The sequence below is a fragment of the Heptranchias perlo genome, unplaced genomic scaffold (genome assembly GCF_035084215.1).
Source record: "Heptranchias perlo isolate sHepPer1 unplaced genomic scaffold, sHepPer1.hap1 HAP1_SCAFFOLD_353, whole genome shotgun sequence".
Lineage (NCBI taxonomy): Eukaryota > Metazoa > Chordata > Chondrichthyes > Hexanchiformes > Hexanchidae > Heptranchias > Heptranchias perlo.
The window spans coordinates 260,767-284,308 of NW_027139365.1; the positions used below are offsets into that span (position 1 = coordinate 260,767).

General features: G+C 48.4%; 1 protein-coding gene across 1 annotated transcript; it reads right to left on the reverse strand.

The window, feature by feature from the left end:
* Positions 1–12,996: 12,996 nt before the first annotated feature.
* LOC137311554 (estrogen-related receptor gamma) lies at positions 12,997–22,242 on the reverse strand. Its single transcript, XM_067978678.1, has 2 exons — positions 21,996–22,242; positions 12,997–13,328 (listed from the first exon to the last, which is right to left on the reverse strand). Exons 1-2 carry the CDS (start codon positions 22,234–22,236, stop codon positions 13,084–13,086), a joined length of 486 nt encoding a protein of 161 aa, XP_067834779.1. The 5' UTR covers positions 22,237–22,242; the 3' UTR covers positions 12,997–13,083.
* Positions 22,243–23,542: the final 1,300 nt, after the last annotated feature.

The following is a 23,542-nucleotide window of genomic DNA, read 5'->3' on the forward strand; positions in this document are numbered from 1 at the left end:
GATACACACTGCAACACAGTGTACCGATACACACTGCAACACAGTGTACCGATAGATACTGCAACACAGTGTACTGATAGATACTGCAACACAGTGTACCGATACACACTGCAACACAGTGTACCGATAGATACTGCAACACAGTGTACTGATAGATACTGCAACACAGTGTACCGATACACACTGCAACACAGTGTACCGATAGATACTGCAACCACAGTGTACCGATACACACTGCAACACAGTGTACCGATACACACTGCAACACAGTGTACCGATACACACTGCAACACAGTGTACCGATAGATACTGCAACACAGTGTACTGATAGATACTGCAACACAGTGTACCGATAGATACTGCAACACAGTGTACTGATAGATACTGCAACACAGTGTACTGATAGATACTGCAACACAGTGTACCGATAGATACTGCAACACAGTGTACTGATAGATACTGCAACACAGTGTACCGATAGATACTGCAACACAGTGTACCGATAGATACTGCAACACAGTGTACTGATAGATACTGCAACACAGTGTACCGATAGATACTGCAACACAGTGTACCGATAGATACTGCAACACAGTGTACCGATAGATACTGCAACACAGTGTACCGATAGATACTGCAACACAGTGTACCGATAGATACTGCAACACCGTGTACCGATAGATACTGCAACACAGTGTACCGATAGATACTGCAACACAGTGTACTGATAGATACTGCAACACAGTGTACCGATACACACTGCAACACAGTGTACCGATACACACTGCAACACAGTGTACCGATACACACTGCAACACAGTGTACCGATAGATACTGCAACACAGTGTACTGATAGATACTGCAACACAGTGTACCGATAGATACTGCAACACAGTGTACTGATAGATACTGCAACACAGTGTACTGATAGATACTGCAACACAGTGTACCGATACACACTGCAACACAGTGTACCGATAGATACTGCAACACAGTGTACCGATACACACTGCAACACAGTGTACCGATACACACTGCAACACAGTGTACCGATAGATACTGCAACACAGTGTACTGATAGATACTGCAACACAGTGTACCGATACACACTGCAACACAGTGTACCGATAGATACTGCAACACAGTGTACTGATAGATACTGCAACACAGTGTACCGATACACACTGCAACACAGTGTACTGATAGATACTGCAACACAGTGTACCGATACACACTGCAACACAGTGTACCGATAGATACTGCAACACAGTGTACTGATAGATACTGCAACACAGTGTACCGATACACACTGCAACACAGTGTACCGATAGATACTGCAACCACAGTGTACTGATAGATACTGCAACACAGTGTACCGATAGATACTGCAACACAGTGTACTGATAGATACTGCAACACAGTGTACTGATACACACTGCAACACAGTGTACCGATACACACTGCAACCACAGTGTACCGATACACACTGCAACCACAGTGTACCGATACACACTGCAACCACAGTGTACCGATAGATACTGCAACCACAGTGTACCGATACACACTGCAACCACAGTGTACCGATAGATACTGCAACCACAGTGTACCGATAGATACTGCAACACAGTGTACTGATACACACTGCAACACAGTGTACTGATAGATACTGCAACCACAGTGTACCGATACACACTGCAACCACAGTGTACCGATAGATACTGCAACCACAGTGTACCGATAGATACTGCAACACAGTGTACTGATACACACTGCAACACAGTGTACCGATAGATACTGCAACCACAGTGTACCGATACACACTGCAAACACAGTGTACTGATACACACTGCAACACAGTGTACCGATAGATACTGCAACCACAGTGTACCGATACACACTGCAACACAGTGTACCGATAGATACTGCAACACAGTGTACCGATAGATACTGCAACCACAGTGTACCGATACACACTGCAACACAGTGTACCGATAGATACTGCAACCACAGTGTACCGATAGATACTGCAACACAGTGTACCGATAGATACTGCAACACAGTGTACTGATACACACTGCAACACAGTGTACCGATAGATACTGCAACACAGTGTACCGATACACACTGCAACACAGTGTACCGATAGATACTGCAACACAGTGTACCGATAGATACTGCGACCACAGTGTACCGATAGATACTGCAACCACAGTGTACCGATAGATACTGCAACCACAGTGTACCGATACACACTGCAACACAGTGTACCGATACACACTGCAACACAGTGTACCGATACACACTGCAACCACAGTGTACCGATAGATACTGCGACCACAGTGTACCGATAGATACTGCAACCACAGTGTACCGATAGATACTGCAACCACAGTGTACCGATAGATACTGCAACCACAGTGTACCGATACACACTGCAACCACAGTGTACCGATACACACTGCAACCACAGTGTACCGATACACACTGCAACCACAGTGTACCGATACACACTGCAACCACAGTGTACCGATACACACTGCAACCACAGTGTACCGATACACACTGCAACCACAGTGTACCGATACACACTGCAACCACAGTGTACCGATAGATACTGCGACCACAGTGTACCGATAGATACTGCGACCACAGTGTACCAATAGATACTGCAACCACAGTGTACCGATAGATACTGCAACACAGTGTACCGATAGATACTGCAACACAGTGTACCGATAGATACTGCAACCACAGTGTACCGATAGATACTGCAACCACAGTGTACCGATACACACTGCAACCACAGTGTACTGATAGATACTGCAACCACAGTGTACCGATAGATACTGCAACCACAGTGTACCGATAGATACTGCAACCACAGTGTACCGATAGATACTGCAACCACAGTGTACCGATACACACTGCAACCACAGAGCACTGGAAATGGAGCATCAAAGGTGAGCCGGTTTGGAATCATAGAATCATAGAATCATAGAAGTTTACAACATGGAAACAGGCCCTTCGGCCCAACATGTCCATGTCGCCCAGTTTATACCACTAAGCTAGTCCCAGTTTCCTGCACTTGGCCCATATCCCTCTATACCCATCTTACCCGTGTAACTGTCCAAATGCTTTTTAAAAGACAAAATTGTACCCGCCTCTACTACTGCCTCTGGCAGCTCATTCCAGACACTCACCACCCTTTGAGTGAAAAAATTGCCCCTCTGGACCCTTTTGTATCTCTCCCCTCTCACCTTAAATCTATGCCCCCTCGTTATAGACTCCCCTACCTTTGGGAAAAGATTTTGACTATCTACCTTATCTATGCCCCTCATTATTTTATAGACTTCTATAAGATCACCCCTTAACCTCCTACTCTCCAGGGAAAAAAGTCCCAGTCTGTCTAACCTCTCCCTATAAGTCAAACCATCAAGTCCCGGTAGCATCCTAGTAAATCTTTTCTGCACTCTTTCTAGTTTAATAATATCCTTTCTATAATAGGGTGACCAGAACTGTACACAGTACTCCAAGTGTGGCCTCACCAATGCCCTGTACAACTTCAACAAGACATCCCAACTCCTGCATTCAATGTTCTGACCAATGAAACCAAGCATGCTGAATGCCTTCTTCACCACCCTATCCACCTGTGACTCCACTTTCAAGGAGCTATGAACCTGTACTCCTAGATCTCTTTGTTCTATAACTCTCCCCAACGCCCTACCATTAACGGAGTAGGTCCTGGCCCGATTCGATCTACCAAAATGCATCACCTCACATTTATCTAAATTAAACTCCATCTGCCATTCATCGGCCCACTGGCCCAATTGATCAAGATCCCGTTGCAATCCTAGATAATCTTCTTCACTGTCCACAATGCCACCAATCTTGGTGTCATCTGCAAACTTACTAACCATGCCTCCTAAATTCTCATCCAAATCATTAATATAAATAACAAATAACAGCGGACCCAGCACCGATCCCTGAGGCACACCGCTGGACACAGGCCTCCAGTTTGAAAAACAACCCTCTACAACCACCCTCTGTCTTCTGTCGTCAATCCAATTTTGTATCCAATTGGCTACCTCACCTTGGATCCCGTGAGATTTAACCTTATGTAACAACCTACCATGCGGTACCTTGTCAAAGGCTTTGCTGAAGTCCATGTAGACCACGTCTACTGCACAGCCCTCATCTATCTTCTTGGTTACCCCTTCAAAAAACTCAATCAAATTCGTGAGACATGATTTTCCTCTCACAAAACCATGCTGACTGTTCCTAATCAGTCCCTGCCTCTCCAAATGCCTGTAGATCCTGTCTCTCAGAATACCCTCTAAAACTTACCCACTACAGATGTCAGGCTCACTGGTCTGTAGTTCCCAGGCTTTTCCCTGCCGCCCTTCTTAAACAAATGCAGACATGGTGAGCTGGTTTGTAATGCAGCGATAGTGAGCTGGTTTGTAATGCTGCCATAGTGAGCCCGTATGTAATGCAATGATGGTGAGCTGGTATGTAATGCAGCCATGGTGAGCTGGTATGTAATGCAGCCACGGTGAGCTGGTATGTAATGCAGCCATGGTGAGCTGGTATGTAATGCAGTCACGGTGAGCTGGTGTGTAATGCAGCCATGGTGAGCTGGTATGTAATGCAGACATGGTGAGCTGGTTTGTAATGCAGCCATGGTGAGCTGGTTTGTAATGCAGCCATGGTGAGCTGGTATGTAATGCAGCCATGGTGAGCTGGTTTGTAATGCAGCCATGGTGAGCTGGAATGTAATGCAGACATGGTGAGCTGGTATGTAATGCAGCCATGGTGAGCTGGTATGTAATGCAGCCACACGGTGATCCGGTGTGTAATGCAGCCACGGTGATCCGGTGTGTAATGCAGCCACGGTGATCCGGTGTGTAATGCAGCCACGGTGATCCGGTGTGTAATGCAGCCACGGTGATCCGGTGTGTAATGCAGCCACGGTGATCCGGTGTGTAATGCAGACATGGTGATCCGGTGTGTAATGCAGCCACGGTGATCCGGTGTGTAATGCAGCCACGGTGATCCGGTGTGGGGGAGGGAGTGAACACCGATTCCCGTGGCAGGTAAGCTGCTCCCTCCCGGGTGGTGCTGTGATTACCGGGGGGGTTGTGACCGGAGCACAGATACTCACCCACCTTCTGATATTGTAAAGAGCAGATTGACTGCCTGTCCCAAACAAAGCCAGCGGAGTAAATAGGGACCGGATCAGGGACAGGATTCCCAGCAACGGTGATTCCACATTCCATGCTGGATGGGACATGCAGCCGACCATGAGAAACTGGGGCAGCAAAATCTGTAACAATCGCCCGGTGCTGGAGACAGAATCCAAACGGACAATGGGCAGTGACTCCATACAGAGAGAGAGCTGTATATACTGAACAGTGTGTTACACAGGGAGAGAGCTGTATATACTGAACCGTGCGTTACACAGGGAGAGAGCTGTATATACTGAACCGTGCGTTACACAGGGAGAGAGCTGTATATACTGAACAGTGCGTTACACAGAGAGAGAGCTGTATATACTGAACAGTGTGTTACACAGGGAGAGAGCTGTATATACTGAACAGTGTGTTACACAGAGAGAGAGCTGTATATACTGAACAGTGTGTAACACAGAGAGAGAGCTGTATATACTGAACAGTGTGTTACACAGGGAGAGAGCTGTATATACTGAACAGTGTGTTACACAGGGAGAGAGCTGTATATACTGAACAGTGCGTTACACAGAGAGAGAGCTGTATATACTGAACAGTGTGTTACACAGGGAGAGAGCTGTATATACTGAACAGTGTGTTACACAGAGAGAGAGCTGTATATACTGAACAGTGTGTAACACAGAGAGAGAGCTGTATATACTGAACAGTGTGTTACACAGGGAGAGCTGTATATACTGAACAGTGTGTTACACAGGGAGAGAGCTGTATATACTGAACAGTGTGTTACACAGAGAGAGAGCTGTATATACTGAACAGTGTGTTACACAGAGAGAGAGCTGTATATACTGAACAGTGCGTTACACAGGGAGAGAGCTGTATATACTGAACAGTGCGTTACACAGGGAGAGCTGTATATACTGAACAGTGTGTTACACAGGGAGAGAGCTGTATATACTGAACAGTGCGTTACACAGGGAGAGAGCTGTATATACTGAACCGTGCGTTACACAGGGAGAGAGCTGTATATACTGAACCGTGCGTTACACAGGGAGAGAGCTGTATATACTGAACCGTGCGTTACACAGGGAGAGAGCTGTATATACTGAACAGTGTGTTACACAGGGAGAGCTGTATATACTGAACAGTGTGTAACACAGAGAGAGAGCTGTATATACTGAACAGTGTGTAACACAGGGAGAGAGCTGTATATACTGAACAGTGTGTTACACAGGGAGAGAGCTGTATATACTGAACCGTGCGTTACACAGGGAGAGAGCTGTATATACTGAACCGTGCGTTACACAGGGAGAGAGCTGTATATACTGAACAGTGTGTTACACAGGGAGAGAGCTGTATATACTGAACAGTGTGTTACACAGGGAGAGAGCTGTATATACTGAACAGTGTGTTACACAGAGAGAGAGCTGTATATACTGAACCGTGTGTTACACAGGGAGAGAGCTGTATATACTGAACAGTGTGTTACACAGGGAGAGAGCTGTATATACTGAACAGTGTGTTACACAGAGAGAGAGCTGTATATACTGAACCGTGTGTTACACAGGGAGAGAGCTGTATATACTGAACAGTGTGTTACACAGGGAGAGAGCTGTATATACTGAACAGTGTGTTACACAGAGAGAGAGCTGTATATACTGAACAGTGTGTTACACAGGGAGAGAGCTGTATATACTGAACCGTGTGTTACACAGGGAGAGAGCTGTATATACTGAACAGTGTGTTACACAGGGAGAGAGAGCTATATACTGAACAGTGTGTTACACAGAGAGAGAGCTGTATATACTGAACAGTGTGTTACACAGGGAGAGCTGTATATACTGAACAGTGTGTTAACACAGAGAGAGAGCTGTATATACTGAACAGTGTGTAACACAGGGAGAGAGCTGTATATACTGAACAGTGTGTTACACAGGGAGAGAGCTGTATATACTGAACAGTGCGTTACACAGGGAGAGAGCTGTATATACTGAACGTGCGTTACACAGGGAGAGAGCTGTATATACTGAACAGTGTGTTACACAGGGAGAGAGCTGTATATACTGAACAGTGTGTAACACAGGGAGAGAGCTGTATATACTGAACAGTGTGTTACACAGGGAGAGCTGTATATACTGAACAGTGTGTTACACAGGAGAGAGCTGTATATACTGAACAGTGTGTTACACAGGGAGAGAGCTGTATATACTGAACAGTGTGTTACACAGAGAGAGAGCTGTATACACTGAACAGTGTGTTACACAGGGAGAGCTGTATATACTGAACAGTGTGTTACACAGGGAGAGCTGTATATACTGAACAGTGTGTTACACAGAGAGAGCTGTATATACTGAACAGTGTGTTACACAGGGAGAGCTGCATATACTGAACAGTGTGTTACACAGGGGAGAGCTGTATATACTGAACAGTGTGTTACACAGAGAGAGCTGTATATACTGAACAGTGTGTTACACAGAGAGAGCTGTATATACTGAACAGTGTGTTACACAGGGAGAGCTGCATATACTGAACAGTGTGTTACACAGGGGGTGCTGTATATACTGAACAGTGTGTTACACAGGGAGAGCTGTATATACTGAACAGTGTGTTACACAGGGAGAGCTGTATATACTGAACAGTGTGTTACACAGAGAGAGCTGTATATACTGAACAGTGTGTTACACAGGGAGAGCTGTATATACTGAACAGTGTGTTACACAGGGAGAGCTGCATATACTGAACAGTGTGTTACACAGGGGGTGCTGTATATACTGAACAGTGTGTTACACAGAGAGAGCTGTAAATACTGAACAGTCTGTTACACAGAGAGAGCTGTATATACTGAACAGTGTGTTACACAGGGGAGAGCTGTATATACTGAACAGTGTGTTACACAGGGAGAGCTGTATATACTGAACAGTGTGTTACACAGGGAGAGCTGTATATACTGAACAGTGTGTTACACAGGGAGAGAGCTGTATATACTGAACAGTGTGTTACACAGGGAGAGCTGTATATACTGAACAGTGTGTTACACAGGGAGAGCTGTATATACTGAACAGTGTGTTACACAGGGAGAGCTGTATATACTGAACAGTGTGTTACACAGGGAGAGAGCTGTATATACTGAACAGTGTGTTACACAGGGAGAGCTGTATATACTGAACAGTGTGTTACACAGGGAGAGAGCTGTATATACTGAACAGTGTGTTACACAGGAGAGAGCTGTATATACTGAACAGTGTGTTACACAGAGAGAGCTGTATATACTGAACAGTGTGTTACACAGGGAGAGCTGTATATACTGAACAGTGTGTTACACAGGGAGAGCTGTATATACTGAACAGTGTGTTACACAGGAGAGAGCTGTATATACTGAACAGTGTGTTACACAGGGAGAGCTGTATATACTGAACAGTGTGTTACACAGGGAGAGAGCTGTATATACTGAACAGTGTGTTACACAGGAGAGAGCTGTATATACTGAACAGTGTGTTACACAGGAGAGAGCTGTATATACTGAACAGTGTGTTACACAGGGAGAGCTGTATATACTGAACAGTGTGTTACACAGAGAGAGAGCTGTATATACTGAACAGTGTGTTACACAGGGAGAGCTGTATATACTGAACAGTGTGTTACACAGGGAGAGCTGTATATACTGAACAGTGTGTTACACAGAGAGAGCTGCATATACTGAACAGTGTGTTACACAGGAGAGAGCTGTATATACTGAACAGTGTGTTACACAGGGAGAGCTGTATATACTGAACAGTGTGTTACACAGGGAGAGAGCTGTATATACTGAACAGTGTGTTACACAGGAGAGAGCTGTATATACTGAACAGTGTGTTACACAGGGAGAGAGCTGTATATACTGAACAGTGTGTTACACAGGGAGAGCTGTATATACTGAACAGTGTGTTACACAGGGAGAGCTGTATATACTGAACAGTGTGTTACACAGGGAGAGAGCTGTATATACTGAACAGTGTGTTACACAGGGAGAGCTGTATATACTGAACAGTGTGTTACACAGGGAGAGAGCTGTATATAATGAACAGTGTGTTACACAGGAGAGAGCTGTTTATACTGAACAGTGTGTTACACAGGGAGAGAGCTGTATACACTGAACAGTGTGTTACACAGGGAGAGCTGCATATACTGAACCGTGTGTTACACAGGGAGAGCTGTATATACTGAACAATGTGTTACACAGGGAGAGCTGTATATACTGAACAGTGTGTTACACAGGGAGAGCTGCATATACTGAACAGTGTGTTACACAGGGAGAGCTGTATATACTGAACAGTGTGTTACACAGGGAGAGCTGTCTCTTCTGAACAGTGTGTTACACAGGGAGAGAGCTGTATATACTGAACAGTGTGTTACACAGGGAGAGAGCTGTATATACTGAACAGTGTGTTAAACAAGGAGAGAGCTGTATATACTGAACAGAGTGTTACACAGGGAGAAAGCTGTATATACTGAACAGTGTGTTACACAGGGAGAGAGCTGTATATACTGAACCGTGTGTTACACAGGGAGAGAGCTGTATATACTGAACCGTGTGTAGTGTGTTACTGTACTGATGCGTATCGTCGGTAAATATGATACAATCGAGCTTCGGAGACAGAGATTTTGTCTTTTATTGTTGTCTAGATTGATGGTCTGATTGTACAATCTGTGATGAGTTATTGATGATATTTACAGAATGTTGTACACACAGCACAGACTGAGAGAGGAAGGTGTGTGTGAGTGTGATTTACACATCAGGATCTGTACAGTCCTCCAGTCATTGATTCACAGCCCTCACAGACTGAGTCGTCACTCCAAACTAGCAGACCCTCAGAACGAGGTGACCAACACAGGAACAGGAGGCATATAGCACAGGGCTACAGGGCACTCAGCAGGCCTCCAGAACTGCAGTCAAAAGGGGCATCAGGAACAGGAGGGAGAAAATGGGAATGGAGCCATGGAATATGGTACCAAGGACGGACATTGAGAGGGGCAACATAACTGGGGTCAGATAACATGTCGAATGGGTTTCTGGAGAGTAAAAGGAATGAGGGTTATGGGGATTCAGTGGGTCGGTGGGATTGGGGGAGGTGGGGAGAGGTGGGGAGGAGGCGGGAGGGATTGGAGGAGGTGGGGAGAGGTGGGCAAGCGGGCGGGTGGGATTGGGGAGGTGGGGAGAGGTGGGGAGGAGGCGGGAGGGATTGGGGAACGCAGGGAGAGGTGGGCGAGCGGGCGGGAGGGATTGTGGGAGGTGGGGAGAGGTGGGGAGGAGGCGGGAGGGATTGGAGGAGGTGGGGAGAGGTGGGCGAGCGGGCGGGAGGGATTGGAGGAGGTGGGGAGAGGTGGGCGAGGCGGGGCGGGTGGGATTGGGGGAGGTGGGGAGAGGTGGGAGGAGGCGGGAGGGATTGGGGAATGCGGGGAGAGGTGGGCGGGGTTAAGTTGGATTGGTCCGATGACATTTTCTTGTTTCTAAAGATTCTTATTTTATTAAATTTGCCGCCATTGAGAATTATAAACTGAGCACAGCAGGTAAACAGAAACTTCAGACTCCATTGTATCCTTCATCCCCTGGGACAATCACCTCTTCCTCCACATCACCAGGCTCCAGCCTGTCCTCCCTCCCACCTGAATTCTTCATCCAGCCATTAATTACCTGCGGGATCACTCTCTCCAATCCCAACTCACTCACCCTGCCTGAACCCATAGCTACTCCTCCTCCCACTCCCTCCCCCACTCCCTCTCCCAATCCCACTCCCACTCCCTCTCCCTCTCCCCTCTCATTCTCCCAATCCCACTCCGTCTCCAGTCCCTCTCCCTGCTCCTTCTCTCTTTCCCACTCTCTCACCCAGCTCCCTCTCATGCCCACTCTCTCCTCCTCCAGCTCCTTCCTCACTCCCACTCCCTGTCCCTACTCCCTCTCTTCTCTCATTACCCCCTTCCCCCTCCTAGTGTTCACTTCTGCTCCCCCTCCGTCTCGCACTCTCACCCACTCCCTCTCCTTCTCCCCCTCTCTCTCCCACTCACCCATACCCTCCAACCCCCTGTCATGTTATGTTCACCTTTGCTTTCAATGGGAGGTGAGTTTGAGGTGGGATCTGGATGGAATGTGTCAGCAGTTTAACCTCCCACTGAACCCCCATTAACCTTTCTCAGTCAGCAGCTTCAAACTATCTCCAGTTACGGAACGAAGAGTCAGGGGTCAGCGATCTTCGCACCTTGCATGTCCCCCTCAGTCACTGCAATATTTTGGGGTTCTGTAAGTCTCCAGTCGGCCACCAGGGACAATGTGGCCCCTTTGTGTGGGGTTTGTCTTCAGCCCCCGCTATAGGGCGGCCCTAGATTGGCAGCACCATGACTCCAACACTTTCACGGGACGTGGAGAGCTCGCACTTGTGTACACGGGACGTGGAGAGCTCGGACTTGTGTACACGGGACGTGGAGAGCTCGGACTTGTGTACACGGGACGTGGAGAGCTCGCACTTGTGTACACGGGACGTGGAGAGCTCGGACTTGTGTACACGGGACGTGGAGAGCTCGGACTTGTGTACACGGGTCGTGGAGAGCTCGGACTTGTGTACACGGGACGTGGGGAGCTCGGACTTGTGTACACGGGTCGTGGAGAGCTCGGACTTGTGTACACGGGACGTGGGGAGCTCGGACTTGTGTACACGGGACGTGGAGAGCTCGGACTTGTGTACACGGGACGTGGAGAGCTCGGACTTGTGTACACGGGACGTGGGGAGCTCGGACTTGTGTACACGGGACGTGGAGAGCTCGGACTTGTGTACACGGGACGTGGAGAGCTCGGACTTGTGTACACGGGACGTGGAGAGCTCGGACTTGTGTACACGGGACGTGGAGAGCTCGGACTTGTGTACACGGGTCGTGGAGAGCTCGGACTTGTGTACACGGGACGTGGGGAGCTCGGACTTGTGTACACGGGTCGTGGAGAGCTCGGACTTGTGTACACGGGACGTGGGGAGCTCGGACTTGTGTACACGGGTCGTGGAGAGCTCAGACTTGTGTACACGGGACGTGGGGAGCTCGGACTTGTGTACACGGGTCGTGGAGAGCTCGGACTTGTGTACACGGGACGTGGGGAGCTCGGACTTGTGTACACGGGACGTGGAGAGCTCGGACTTGTGTACACGGGACGTGGGGAGCTCGGACTTGTGTACACGGGACGTGGAGAGCTCGGACTTGTGTACACGGGACGTGGGGAGCTTGGACTTGTGTACACGGGACGTGGAGAGCTCGGACTTGTGTACACGGGACGTGGGGAGCTCGGACTTGTGTACACGGGACGTGGAGAGCTCGGACTTGTGTACACGGGACGTGGAGAGCTCGGACTTGTGTACACGGGACGTGGAGAGCTCGGACTTGTGTACACGGGACGTGGAGAGCTCGGACTTGTGTACACGGGACGTGGAGAGCTCGGACTTGTGTACACGGGACGTGGGGAGCTCGGACTTGTGTACACGGGACGTGGAGAGCTCGGACTTGTGTACACGGGACGTGGAGAGCTCGGACTTGTGTACACGGGACGTGGAGAGCTCGGACTTGTGTACACGGGACGTGGAGAGCTCGGACTTGTGTACACGGGACGTGGAGAGCTCGGACTTGTGTACACGGGACGTGGAGAGCTCGGACGTGCAGGCCGATTGTGAACTCAGTCCTCAGTGAAGGTTCCGGAATGTCCTTTCTATGGATTCACGGGATATCACATTCCTGATGTCTATTTTATATATATTTATAGATATGTATTCAAAAATTATCCAACTTGGCAAGTGGTTAATTGATTTAATGTTAAATAAGTGATGAGGAAATTCAAATTCTGTTTTCGTCTTCCTTCTCCTCCTCCTCCTCTTCCTCCTCTTGGTTGTCAGATCTTGGCCTCCAGCATTTCCAGGAAGAGTTTGTGCATGGGGACCTTGCCCTCCAGTTTGATGGTGAAGAAGTGTTGGACGGCCTTGCTGGCAGTCTGCCTCAGGAGGGGGAGGCTCATCAGGAGTTTGCCAGCTCGGCGTGGGTCCTCCTGGTGCTGACTTGCTTCATATTCCTGGAGCGCCTCATGCAGTACGTCCTGGAGCCTCTGCACAGCGCACACATCCTCCGTGTGCATCGAATCTGCCGGAAACACACAGCACTGGTTAGAGGTAAAACTCAACGTTCCCCAACTCTTGCCCACACAGAAGGGATCAATACGACAGGTCCCGATGTCCTGGTTCATAAGCAGGGGTCGCCCCCCCGAAACAGGCAGAAAGCCCACTGCCTATGCTGATCACAGGATTACATACAACGTACAGCACAGAAACAGGCCATTCGGCCCAACTGGTCTATCCCGGTGTTTATGCTCCACACGAGCCTCCTCCCTCCCTACTCTATCTCACCCTATCAGCATATCCTTCTATTCCTTTCTCCCTCATGTGTTTATCGAGCTTCCCCTTAAATCCATCTACACTATTCACCTCAACCACTCCTTGTGGGAGTGAGTTCCACATTCTCACCACTCTCTGGGTAAAGAAGTTTCTCCTGAATTCCCTATTGGATTTATTAGTGACTATCTTATATTTATGGTCTCTAGTTCTGGTCTCCCCCACAAGTGAAAACATCTTCTCTACATCTACCCTATCAAACCCTTTCATAATCTTAAAGACCTCTATCAGGTCACCCCTCAGTCTTCTCTTTTCGAGAGAAAAGAGCCCCAGCCTGTTCAATCTTTCCTGATAGGTATCACCTCTCAGTTCTGGTATCATCCTAGTAAATCTTTTTTGCACCTTCTCCAGTGCCTCTATATCCTTTTTATAATATGGAGACCAGAACTGTTCACAGTGCTCCAAGTGTGGTCTAACCAAGGTTCTATACAAGTTTAACATAACTTCCCTGCTTTTCAATTCTATCCCTCTAGAAATGAACCCCAGTGCTTGATTTGCTTTTTTTTATGGCTTTATTAACCTTGAGCAGCAGCTGGCGTCACTGCAGTGCATCTGTGAGGCTGAGATCTACGTGGATAGCACGTTTCAGGAGGTGGTCACCCAACAGTTTAAGAAAGTGCAGGCAGAGAGGGACTGGGTGACCGCCAGACAGACAAGGAGGACCAGGCAGGTAGTGCAGGAGTCCCCTGAGGGCATCTCAGTCTCTAACCAGTATTCTAGTGAGGGAGAGGGTTCCCCTGGGGAGTGCAGCCAGAGCCAAGATCAGAGCACCATGGGAGGCTCAGCTGTACAGCGGGGAGAGGGGGGGAGAATGGTCAGGAGAGTGATACTGATAGGGAATTCTATAGTTAGGGGAACAGACAGGCATTTCTACAGATGTGACTCCAGGATGGTATGTTGCCTCCCTGGTGCCAGGGTCAAGGATGTCACTGAGCGGCTGCAGGACATTCTGGAGGGGGAGGGTGAACAGCCAGAGGTCGTGGTCTATATCGGTACCAATGACATAGGTAGAAAGAGGGGTGAGGTCCTGCAGGCAGAGTTTAAGGAGTTGGGAAAGAGATTAAGAAGCAGGACCTCAAGGGTAGTAATCTCCGGATTACTCCCAGTGCCACACGCTAGTGAGTATGGAAATAGGAGGATAGAGCAGATGAATGCGTGGCTGGAGAGATGGTGCAGGAGGGAGGGCTTTAGATTCTGGGGGCATTGGGACCGATTCTGGGGGAGGTGGGACCTGTACAGGCCGGACAGGTTGCACCTCAACAGGGCCGGGACCAATGTCCTCGCGGGGAGGTTCACTAGTGTTGTGGGGGGGCGGAGGGGGATGGGCACTAGGATGTAGCATTGGAAAGGAGAAACAAGGGGCACAAAGGATTGGGAGACACAGACTGTACTAGAGCAAGAAATAGTACAGTATTAGGTGGGATCAGACTAAGAGAGAGTACAGGAAAGTCTAAGACAGGTTTGCAGTGCATGTGTGTAAACACACAAAGTGTGGTAAACAAGGTTGGTGAGCTGCAAATAGTCACATGGGAATATGATGTCATGGTGATAACGGAGACCTGGGTCAAAAAAGGGCAGGATTGGAGACTAAATATTCCTGGATACAAGGTGTTCAGGAAAGATAGGGAAGGAAAGGAGGAGGAGGGGTGGCAGTATTGATTAAAGAGAATATTGCAGTGCTGGAGAGAGAGGATGTCCTGGAGGGGTCAAGGACAGAATCTATTTGGTTAGAGTTAAGAAACAATCGAGGTGCCATTACACTACTGGGTGTATTCTACAGGCCACCAACCAGTGGGAAGGAGATAGAGGAGCAAATTTGCAGGGAAATTACAGAGAGGTGCAAGAACTATAGAGTAGTGATAATGGGGGACTTCAACTATCCTAATATAGACTGGGATAGTAATAGTGTAAAGGGCAAAGAGGGGGAGGAATTTTTGAAGTGTGCTCAGGAGAACTTTCTTGACCAGTACATTTCCGGCCCAATGAGGAAGGAGGCATTGCTGGATCTGGTTCTGGGGAATGAGGTGGGTCAAGTGGAGCAAGTGTCAGTGGGGGAATATTTAGGGAACAGCGATCATAGTATCATAAGGTTTAGATTAGTTATGGAAAAGGACATGGAGCAATCTAGAGTAAAAATACTCAATTGGAGGAGGGTCAATTTCAGTGGTTGAGAACAGATCTGGCCCGGGTAAATTGGAATCAAAGATTGGCAGGTAAAACTGTAATTGAACAATGGGCGGCCTTTAAAGAGGAGATGGTTCGGGTACAGTCTGGGTACATTCCCACGCGGGGGAAAGGAGGGCAACTAAAGCCAGAGCTCCCTGGATGACAAAAGAAAGGGGCATATGACAGATGTCAGGTTGATAACACAAGTGAGAACCAGGCTAAATATAGAAAGTTCAGAGGGGAAATGAAAAAGGAAATAAGAGGGGCAAAGAGAGAGTGAGAGAATAGACTGGCGGCCAACATAAAAGGGAATCCAAAAGTCTTCCACAGGCATGTAAACAATAAACGGGGAGTAAGAGGAGGGGTGGGGCCGATTAGGCGTTTGATTAAGTGCCGCATAATAGGCTGATCATCAAGAATGAAGCCCATGGAATAAAAGGGGCAGCATGGATACAGAATTGGCTAAGGGACAGGAAACAGAGAGTAGTGGTGACCGGTTGTTTTTTGGACTGGAGGGAGGTGTACAGTGGTGTTCCCCAGGGGTCGGTGCTGGGACCACTGCTATGAGGGATATGAGGGGAGTGTATAGAGGGATATGAGGGGTTTTATAGAGGGATATGAGGGGTTTTATAGGGGGATATGAGGGGTTTTATAGGGGGATATGAGGGGTTTTATAGAGGGATATGAGGGGTTTTATAGGGGGATATGAGGGGTTTTATAGGGGGATATGAGGGGTTTTATAGGGGGATATGAGGGGCTTTATAGGGGGATATGAGGGGTTTTATAGAGGGATATGAGGGGTTTTATAGAGGGATATGAGGGGAGTGTATAGAGGGATATGAGGGGTTTTATAGGGGGATATGAGGGGTTTTATAGAGGGATATGAGGGGTTTTATAGGGGGATATGAGGGGTTTTATAGAGGGATATGAGGGGTTTTATAGAGGGATATGAGGGGAGTGTATAGAGGGATATGAGGGGTTTTATAGAGGGATATGAGGGGTTTTATAGGGGGATATGAGGGGTTTTATAGAGGGATATGAGGGGTTTTATAGAGGGATATGAGGGGAGTGTATAGAGGGATATGAGGGGCTTTATAGGGGGATATGAGGGGTTTTATAGAGGGATATGAGGGGTTTTATAGAGGGATATGAGGGGCTTTATAGGGGGATATGAGGGGTTTTATAGGGGGATATGAGGGGTTTTATAGGGGGATATGAGGGGTTTTATAGAGGGATATGAGGGGTTTTATAGGGGGATATGAGGGGTTTTATAGAGGGATATGAGGGGTTTTATAGAGGGATATGAGGGGAGTGTATAGAGGGATATGAGGGGCTTTATAGGGGGATATGAGGGGTTTTATAGAGGGATATGAGGGGTTTTATAGAGGGATATGAGGGGCTTTATAGGGGGATATGAGGGGTTTTATAGGGGGATATGAGGGGTTTTATAGGGGGATATGAGGGGTTTTATAGGGGGATATGAGGGGTTTTATAGAGGGATATGAGGGGTTTTATAGAGGGATATGAGGGGTTTTATAGGGGGATATGAGGGGCTTTATAGGGGGATATGAGGGGTTTTATAGAGGGATATGAGGGGTTTTATAGGGGGATATGAGGGGTTTTATAGAGGGATATGAGGGGTTTTATAGAGGGATATGAGGGGTTTTATAGGGGGATATGAGGGGCTTTATAGGGGGATATGAGGGGTTTTATAGAGGGATATGAGGGGTTTTATAGGGGGATATGAGGGGTTTTATAGAGGGATATGAGGGGTTTTATAGAGGGATATGAGGGGTTTTATAGGGGGATATGAGGGGTTTTATAGAGGGATATGAGGGGTTTTATAGGGGGATATGAGGGGTTTTATAGAGGGATATGAGGGGTTTTATAGGGGGATATGAGGGGTTTTATAGGGGGATATGAGGGGTTTTATAGGGGGATATGAGGGGCTTTATAGGGGGATATGAGGGGTTTTATAGAGGGATATGAGGGGTTTTATAGAGGGATATGAGGGGTTTTATAGGGGGATATGAGGGGTTTTATAGAGGGATATGAGGGGACTGTATAGAGGGATATGAGGGGCTTTATAGGGGGATATGAGGGGTTTTATAGAGGGATATGAGGGGTTTTATAGAGGGATATGAGGGGTTTTATAGAGGGATATGAGGGGTTTTATAGAGGGATATGAGGGGTTTTATAGAGGGATATGAGGGGTTTTATAGAGGGATATGAGGGGCTTTATAGGGGGATATGAGGGGTTTTATAGAGGGATATGAGGGGCTTTATAGAGGGATATGAGGGGTTTTATAGAGGGATATGAGGGGCTTTATAGGGGGATATGAGGGGTTTTATAGAGGGATATGAGGGGCTTTATAGAGGGATATGAGGGGTTTTATAGAGGGATATGAGGGGCTTTATAGGGGGATATGAGGGGTTTTATAGGGGGATATGAGGGGTTTTATAGGGGGATATGAGGGGTTTTATAGAGGGATATGAGGGGTTTTATAGAGGGATATGAGGGGTTTTATAGAGGGATATGAGGGGCTTTATAGGGGGATATGAGGGGTTTTATAGGGGGATATGAGGGGTTTTATAGGGGGATATGAGGGGTTTTATAGGGGGATATGAGGGGTTTTATAGGGGGATATGAGGGGTTTTATAGGGGGATATGAGGGGTTTTATAGGGGGATATGAGGGGTTTTATAGAGGGATATGAGGGGACTGTATGGAGGGATATGAGGGGTTTTATAGAGGGATATGAGGGGTTTTATAGAGGGATATGAGGGGCTTTATAGGGGGATATGAGGGGTTTTATAGAGGGATATGAGGGGCTTTATAGGGGGATATGAGGGGTTTTATAGGGGGATATGAGGGGTTTTATAGGGGGATATGAGGGGTTTTATAGGGGGATATGAGGGGTTTTATAGGGGGATATGAGGGGTTTTATAGAGGGATATGAGGGGACTGTATGGAGGGATATGAGGGGTTTTATAGAGGGATATGAGGGGTTTTATGGAGGGATATGAGGGGTTTTATGGAGGGATATGAGGGGTTTTATGGAGGGATATGAGGGGTTTTATGGAGGGATATGAGGGGTTTTATGGAGGGATATGAGGGGTTTTATGGAGGGATATGAGGGGTTTTATGGAGGGATATGAGGGGTTTTATAGAGGGATATGAGGGGTTTTATAGAGGGATATGAGGGATTTTATAGAGGGATTTGAGGGGTTTTATAGAGGGATATGAGGGGTTTTATAGGGGGATATGAGGGGTTTTATAGAGGGATATGAGGGGACTGTATGGAGGGATATGAGGGGTTTTATAGGGGGATATGAGGGGTTTTATGGAGGGATATGAGGGGTTTTATGGAGGGATATGAGGGGTTTTATGGAGGGATATGAGGGGTTTTATGGAGGGATATGAGGGGTTTTATAGAGGGATTTGAGGGGTCAATTAAATGGTGCAATTGTGGGGAGTTTTCAGTCTTTCTGGAGGGATTAGTAAGTTGGGCCAAATGGCCTTGTTTATCCCTGATGAGCTGATTTACAATGCAGGCCCCGATTAAAGATAATGGTGCAATTGTTTCAATAGAGGACTTTCACCATCACAGTGCATACTGGGATTGCCCCACCTCCATCGTAACCTCTTCCCTTTCTAGCAGAAGTAAATGCGAGGGAGCGTTACCATGGCACAGGGGGAGGGTAGATCAGCACCTCTTGCACCAGTGAGGAGGGGCATCGACACATGGTGCCCCCTCTCCGTCCTCACCAATCCGCTGTTTATTTCTCCCTCCGCCTGTCCCAATTAAATTGCTGCCTCTCCATCACAGTACAGAATGAGTGGCTGGAATCAGAGGGAAAGGGAACGACAAGTTTGAAGGAAGCAATCAGACGCCAATATTTCAGGGGCTCCATCAACCATATTGATAAACTCCTCACCACAATATCAATGGAAGGAACGTTCCCAGCCAGCAGGCTCAAGACTCTGGAGGGAGTGATTGTATTGGAGAGTTCCTTCAGTCTCTCAGTCCCTCACTCACTTACCTTCCGCAAATAAGCAAATCTAATCACTGCTTTCAATCCACAATGTAACGAAGGGCGGGGAGCATTGATTGGTGGGACACGGCCTGTCAATAAGGCCCACTACTATCTGATGTTTAGTCAGTGCTCCTGCTTGTGATGAACCACACACTCAACCCCCAGCACCTGTAGGTAATGTCCATGGACATTAACTGAGAGCGTACATAGAGAATAGGCACAGAAGTACAGGCGTCAATCAGTGCGATAGTGAGTGATACAGACCAGAGGTACAGGCATCAATCAGTGAGATAGTGAGTGGTACAGACCAGAGGTACAGGCATCAATCAGTGCGATAGTGAGTGATACAGACCAGAGGTACAGGCATCAATCAGTGAGATAGTGAGTGATACAGACCAGAGGTACAGGCATCAATCAGTGCGATAGTGAGTGGTACAGACCAGAGGTACAGGCATCAATCAGTGAGATAGTGAGTGATACAGACCAGAGGTACAGGCATCAATCAGTGCGATAGTGAGTGGTACAGACCAGAGGTACAGGCATCAATCAGTGAGATAGTGAGTGATACAGACCAGAGGTACAGGCATCAATCAGTGCGATAGTGAGTGATACAGACCAGAGGTACAGGCATCAATCAGTGAGATAGTGAGTGATACAGACCAGAGGTACAGGCATCAATCAGTGAGATAGTGAGTGATACAGACCAGAGGTACAGGCATCAATCAGTGAGATAGTGAGTGATACAGAGCAGAGGTACAGGCATCAATCAGTGTGATAGTGAGTGGTACAGACCAGAGGTACAGGCATCAATCAGTGTGATAGTGAGTGGTACAGACCAGAGGTACAGGCATCAATCAGTGTGATAGTGAGTGGTACAGACCAGAGGTACAGGCGTCAATTCAACCAGACAAGAGTGACGGGTTCAATCTGTCAGGGATGAAGGTGGGATTGAGGGATACAGTGGGTGGGTGGGGTTCAGTGGGTGGGGTTCAGTGGGTGGGATTCAGTGGGTGGGGTTCAGTGGGTGGGATTCAGTGGGTGGGGTTCAGTGGGTGGGATTCAGTGGGTGGGGTTCAGTGGGTGGGGTTCAGTGGGTGGGGTTCAGTGGGTGGGTGGGTGGGGTTCAGTGGGTGGGTGGGTGGGTGGGATTCAGTGGGTGGGGTTCAGTGGGTGGGGTTCAGTGGGTGGGGTTCAGTGGGTGGGGTTCAGTGGGTTGGGTTCAGTGGGTGGGTGGGTGGGTGGGATTCAGTGGGTGGGGTTCAGTGGGTGGGGTTCAGTGGGTGGGGTTCAGTGGGTGGGGTTCAGTGGGTGGGTGGGTGGGTGGGATTCAGTGGGTGGGGTTCAGTGGGTGGGGTTCAGTGGGTGGGGTTCAGTGGGTGGGTGGGTGGGTGGGATTCAGTGGGTGGGATTCAGTGGGTGGGGTTCAGTGGGTGGGGTTCAGTGGGTGGGGTTCAGTGGGTGGGTGGGGTTCAGTGGGTGGGGTTCAGTGGGTGGGTGGGGTTCAGTGGGTGGGGTTCAGTGGGTGGGTGGGTGGGTGGGGTTCAGTGGGTGGGGTTCAGTGGGTGGGGTTCAGTGGGTGGGTGGGTGGGGTTCAGTGGGTGGGTGGGTGGGTGGGATTCAGTGGGTGGGGTTCAGTGGGTGGGGTTCAGTGGGTGGGGTTCAGTGGGTGGGTGGGTGGGGTTCAGTGGGTGGGTGGGTGGGTGGGATTCAGTGGGTGGGGTTCAGTGGGTGGGTGGGTGGGGCTGAGCGATGGATCTTGTTGGGCCTGCTGGGTGTTCCGCGCTCCTGACCATTCTGATGTAGCGCTGATTGTGAAACAGCCGGTGAGAGGAGTGGCCCGAGAGGAGATTCCACACGACCTGCCTGAGAGTCAATGCTGGCAAATTACCCCGCTACTTTAAGCAGAAAGGACGATAAAATAATCAGGGGGAGTGTGGTGGGTGGTAGGTGGATGGATTCTGGCTGTCACACCATCAATTGTTTCAGTTATCAGGGCCAGCGCTGGGTCTGTGGGCATCAGTAATGTTCCTGAAATATCAATGAGTTTCACTAATGGCCCGCGTGCCTCCTGATTGATGTCAGCACTGTATTAATGCCACACTCCTTTAGACGTAGAGGCTGCCCAACTCTGAGGTGCCCTCTCGCAGGCAGCATACCTGAGTTGGCAAGGGCTATCGCCTTAAGGGTCACAAACTCCTCCTTTTCCACTCTCAGCTTCTTGTATTTGCGAACCAGCTGCAGGATGGCAGAGGAGAGATCGAGCAGCCCAGTCAGGCGGGAGTGCTCCTCGTCCATGATGTAATCCTCAGCGTAGACCAGCTCCTCCTCATAAGGCAGAGAGCGATACACAATGCCCAGTATCAGGATTTCCATCCAGGCACACTGCAGTAAACTCATCTGATCCCCAAGCGAGAGATTGGAGAAACCTGGGCAGAGAATTGAAGAGAGGGAGATAGAGTGAGGGTGAGATAAAGTGAGGGTGAGACAGAGTGAGGGTGAGACTGGCTGCTCCTCCCCCAACACCTCCAATTTAAAATTCTTATCCCAGTGTTTAAATCCCTTCATAACTTCACGCCTCTCAATCTCTGTAATCTCCTCCAACCACCCACACCCTGGACTGTCCACTACTCTGACTCTGGCCTCTGGTCCATCCCCCACTCCCTTCACCCCACCATTGGCGGCCGTGCCTTCAGCCATTTCAGCCCTAAACTCTGGAATTCCCTCCCTAAACTTCTCCTCCTCTCTACCTCTCTCCTCCTTAAAACCTGCCTTTGGCCAAGTTTTGGTCACCCCATCCAATATCTCCTTCTTCGGCTCAGGGTCCATTGCTTTGATTATTCCTGTGAAACGCCCTGGGGCATTTTTCGAAGGTAAAGTCTCCATATAAATGCAAATTGTTGTTGGGTTGGGAGATCAAAGTGAGAGGTGGAATGATGTGTTTGACAGAGAGAGAGAGAGAGAGAGAGAGAGACAATCTTATTACAGGAGGAGCTAATCTGAGGGGTGACCCCTCTCTCACTGTCTCAGTCCTCTCTCTGACTCTCACTCTCTCTCCGACTCTCTCACCGTCTCAGTCCTCTCTCTGACTCTCATTCTCTCCCTCCGACTCTCTCACCATCTCAGTCCTCTCTCTGACTCTCATTCTCTCTCTCCGACTCTCTCACCATCTCAGTCCTCTCTCTGACTCTCACTCTCTCTCCGACTCTCTCACCATCTCAGTCCTCTCTCTGACTCTCACTCTCTCTCCGACTCTCTCAACATCTCAGTCCTCTCTCTGACTCTCACTCTCTCTCCGACTCTCTCACTGTCTCAGTCCTCTCTCTGACTCTCACTCTCTCTCCGACTCTCACACCATCTCAGTCCTCTCTCTGACTCTCACTCTCTCCGACTCTCTCAACATCTCAGTCCTCTCTCTGACTCTCACTCTCTCTCCGACTCTCTCACTGTCTCAGTCCTCTCTCTGACTCTCACTCTCTCTCCGACTCTCTCACCATCTCAGTCCTCTCTCTGACTCTCATTCTCTCTCTCTGACTCACCATCTCAGTCCTCTCTCTGACTCTCATTCTCTCTCTCTGACTCACCATCTCAGTCCTCTCTCTGACTCTCTCTCTCTGACTCACTATCTCAGTCCTCTCTCTCTCTCTCTCCTAGCCCTAAAATACACAGTCTGTGTTAGTGATCATAAGAAATATAAAACAAACAC